The 2912-nt window shown below is 36.7% G+C and overlaps 1 protein-coding gene across 3 annotated transcripts in view; it reads right to left on the bottom strand.

Moving 5' to 3' along the window:
- LOC107700049 (spermine synthase-like) overlaps positions 1–2912 on the bottom strand; it is a 10821-nt gene that overhangs the window by 2958 nt on the left and 4951 nt on the right. For all 3 annotated transcript variants that reach the window (XM_016501560.1, XM_016501558.1, XM_016501561.1), the window contains exons 4-7: positions 1440–1504; positions 1150–1325; positions 908–1062; positions 726–815 (exon numbers count right to left, since the gene is read on the bottom strand). In XM_016501560.1, the coding sequence (XP_016357046.1) occupies positions 726–815; positions 908–1062; positions 1150–1325; positions 1440–1504 (486 nt within the window). The remainder of the gene's footprint in view (positions 1–725; positions 816–907; positions 1063–1149; positions 1326–1439; positions 1505–2912) is intronic.

Genomic DNA, 2912 nt, shown 5'->3' with positions numbered 1-2912 from the left:
GGATGCCCTGGGGGTAAGCAGATAAACATCACATTTTCATTTTTGGGTGAACTATCCCTTTAAAATATATTAAAATAGAAAACAGTTCTTTTAAATTTCGTTGTATTTTTGATCAAATAAATGCAGTCTAAAGGTCCTTCCAGCATGAAATTTTCGTATTCGTCATCCTAAAAATTCGTCTCGCACAGAAACCTTGCACATCGAGTCCGATGCGTATTAACAAATCCGTTGCGAAAGAAATTTGCAAAACAAGGCGAAATAGTCTTGTGAGGATGATTTTGTTGTCCTCTGTCTGGGATGGACCCAGTATTTCCTCTTTCTTTTTCTCTTTTAAAGAGGAAATATTGGGTCCATGCAATCTGTCTCTTTGTATTCCGCACTTTGTTTGTCATACAGTGCTTTATGCTGCGAGACCAAGTGGATCAACTTGTCAGTGGTCATTCTGGATTTTGGCATTCACTTGTACAGTGGCTCTGAATTGTCAAAACACCTCTCTAAATGCTTGTTATGGATGCGAAAAACGCAGAAAATTTAACCCGATCCAAATATTTTTATGATGGACGAAAGTTTCGGAGGCAGTGTGCAATGACCTTTAGTGAGCATTTGAGGCTTCTTGAAGAAATCTTAGCAATCCCAAACTTTTTAACTGAAGTTTATAGATACAAACTGAAGCTTTGCTGGTAATTGGGGGCAAAATAAATAAGCATAGACAATTCAATCCTTACCTCATAACAATCTCCCTTCAAGTTATCTAAAACATTCCCGCATGTCTTCCTCATGTGTTTCCGACATCCATCAATGACCAGCTCGTCAATGTAAAAATATTCAATTAAGGAAAGTAAGAACTAGTCAGACAGTTAGAAATTACGGAGTTGTTTTCCATTTAACTGTTAAGCATAAAGGATATCTCAACCATGGTGATCATCTTTGGTTTGAGCTTCACCGCCTCATGGAGAATTCCACCATCTCCTCCTCCAAGAATTAGTACCTCCTTTCCAGCATAGTGCTCTTTGCCGCTGCCCATAATGGCCTGAGTGTAGGGCAGATCACTTTCTGCCAGATCTGACATTCAATCACACTAAATTACCACATGTTCACATGACACAATAACCCTAAAACTAGTAAATAAACAAGACCCTTTTTACTTACTGACATCCCCGTTAAGGATGAGTATATTGCCAAACTGCCGCGAGTGCAAGATTTTGATGTTCTGGTAGGCGGAGTCCTTCTCGTACACAACTTCATCAATATCATATTCCATCAGCCTGCCGTCAGCCGTGGGCCAATATCGGTCCACATCACTGCCTCGAATCAGCACAGGGAGTCTGACAGGAAACATTCAGTTAACAGATCTAAATAATGTTCCACAGGATACATGCTTGAAATGAGTAAACAATGAGGATGTTTTATTTATGGAAACTGATTCAGAATGAAAATACCTCTTGATCCTTTGGATATTTCCATCCAGGAGAGCTTTTAATTTCTTCTCCAGTGCATTCAGTAGCTACAAAGAAAACATTGTCTTAATTATGACCTTCTAAATAAAGAGAAACAGGAAGTAAACACATTCTGGAATGGTTCATGGTTGATCTGAGGTCAGAATGATGTACATGCTGTTATTTTTAACAAATAATAAATAATAAAAACATTTATTATTTGATTTAAAAGTGAGCAGCAAATCAGCATATTAGAATGATTTCTGAAGGTTCATGTGACACTGGCTGCTGAAAATGTAGTTCACCAAATTACATTTTAAATATTTTAAAATAGAAAGCTGATATTTTCAAATGTAATAACATTTCAAAATATTGCTGCTTTTGCTGCATCTTTGATCATGTCATAGTGAGCTTAAGAGACTTCTTTCCAAAACATTAAAAAAAATACCAACCACAACTTTTTTTGAATGATAATATATAAACATAGACTTTAGGGTATGACTGGAAATATATGACATTTGCCATTCATTGTGAGATTTGCTAAAGAATAAATTTAACTCTTTTATTTGTATTTTTAAAGGGACAGTTTACCCAAAACTGAAAATTCTGTCATTAATTAAATACAAACCCTCATGTCGTTCCAAACCCGTAAGACCTTCGTTCATCTTCGGAACACAAATTAAGATATTTTTGATAAAATCCAAAAGCTTTCTGACCCTCCATAGACAGCAATGCAACTGACACGTTCAAGGCCCAGAAAAGTAGTACGGACTAGGGCTGCACGATAAATCGCATGCGATATTTAATGTGCATCTTGTCAGTAAAGACGGTTCTGTAATCAGCGGTAAATCTCCATCACCTGCGGGGCATGACCACGCCCCGCAGGTGATGGAGATTTACCGCTGATTACAGAACCGTCTTTACTGACAAGATGCGCGCATTAAATATCGCATGCGATTTATCGTGCAGCCCTAGTACGGACTTCGTTAAAATAGTCCATGTGACATCAGTGGTTCAACCTTAATTTTATGAAGCTACGAGAATACTCTTTGTGCACAAAGAAAACAGAAATAACGACCTTATTCAACAATTTATTCTCTTCCGTGTAACCGTCCGCCACCATTAATGAGAGTTCATCAAAAATATCTTAATTTGTGTTCCGAAGATGAACGAAGGTCTTACAGGTTTGTAACGACATGAGGGTGAGAAATTAATGAGTAAAAATGGGTGAAATATCCCTTTAATATATAGGACTTTTTTTTTTTTTTTTACAGTTCAAGTTGTATAAATAAACAGATAATGTATTATATAATGTAAAAGAACTGCTCAAGTTCAGTTCAATTTGATGGTGACCGTTTGTAGACTTGAAGTTTGCAAAAAAAAATAAAAAATAAATAAATTTGCTGTGTGCTTTGGGTCATTGTCATGTTGGAAGGTAAACCTTCTTCCCATTGACAACTTTCTGGCAGAGGGCAA

The sequence above is a fragment of the Sinocyclocheilus anshuiensis genome, unplaced genomic scaffold (genome assembly GCF_001515605.1).
Source record: "Sinocyclocheilus anshuiensis isolate Anshui unplaced genomic scaffold, SAMN03320099.WGS_v1.1 scaffold1023, whole genome shotgun sequence".
Taxonomy (NCBI): domain Eukaryota; kingdom Metazoa; phylum Chordata; class Actinopteri; order Cypriniformes; family Cyprinidae; genus Sinocyclocheilus; species Sinocyclocheilus anshuiensis.
The sequence above is the reverse complement of the archived record's forward strand: the minus strand, read 5'-3'. Positions and strand labels throughout refer to the sequence as shown.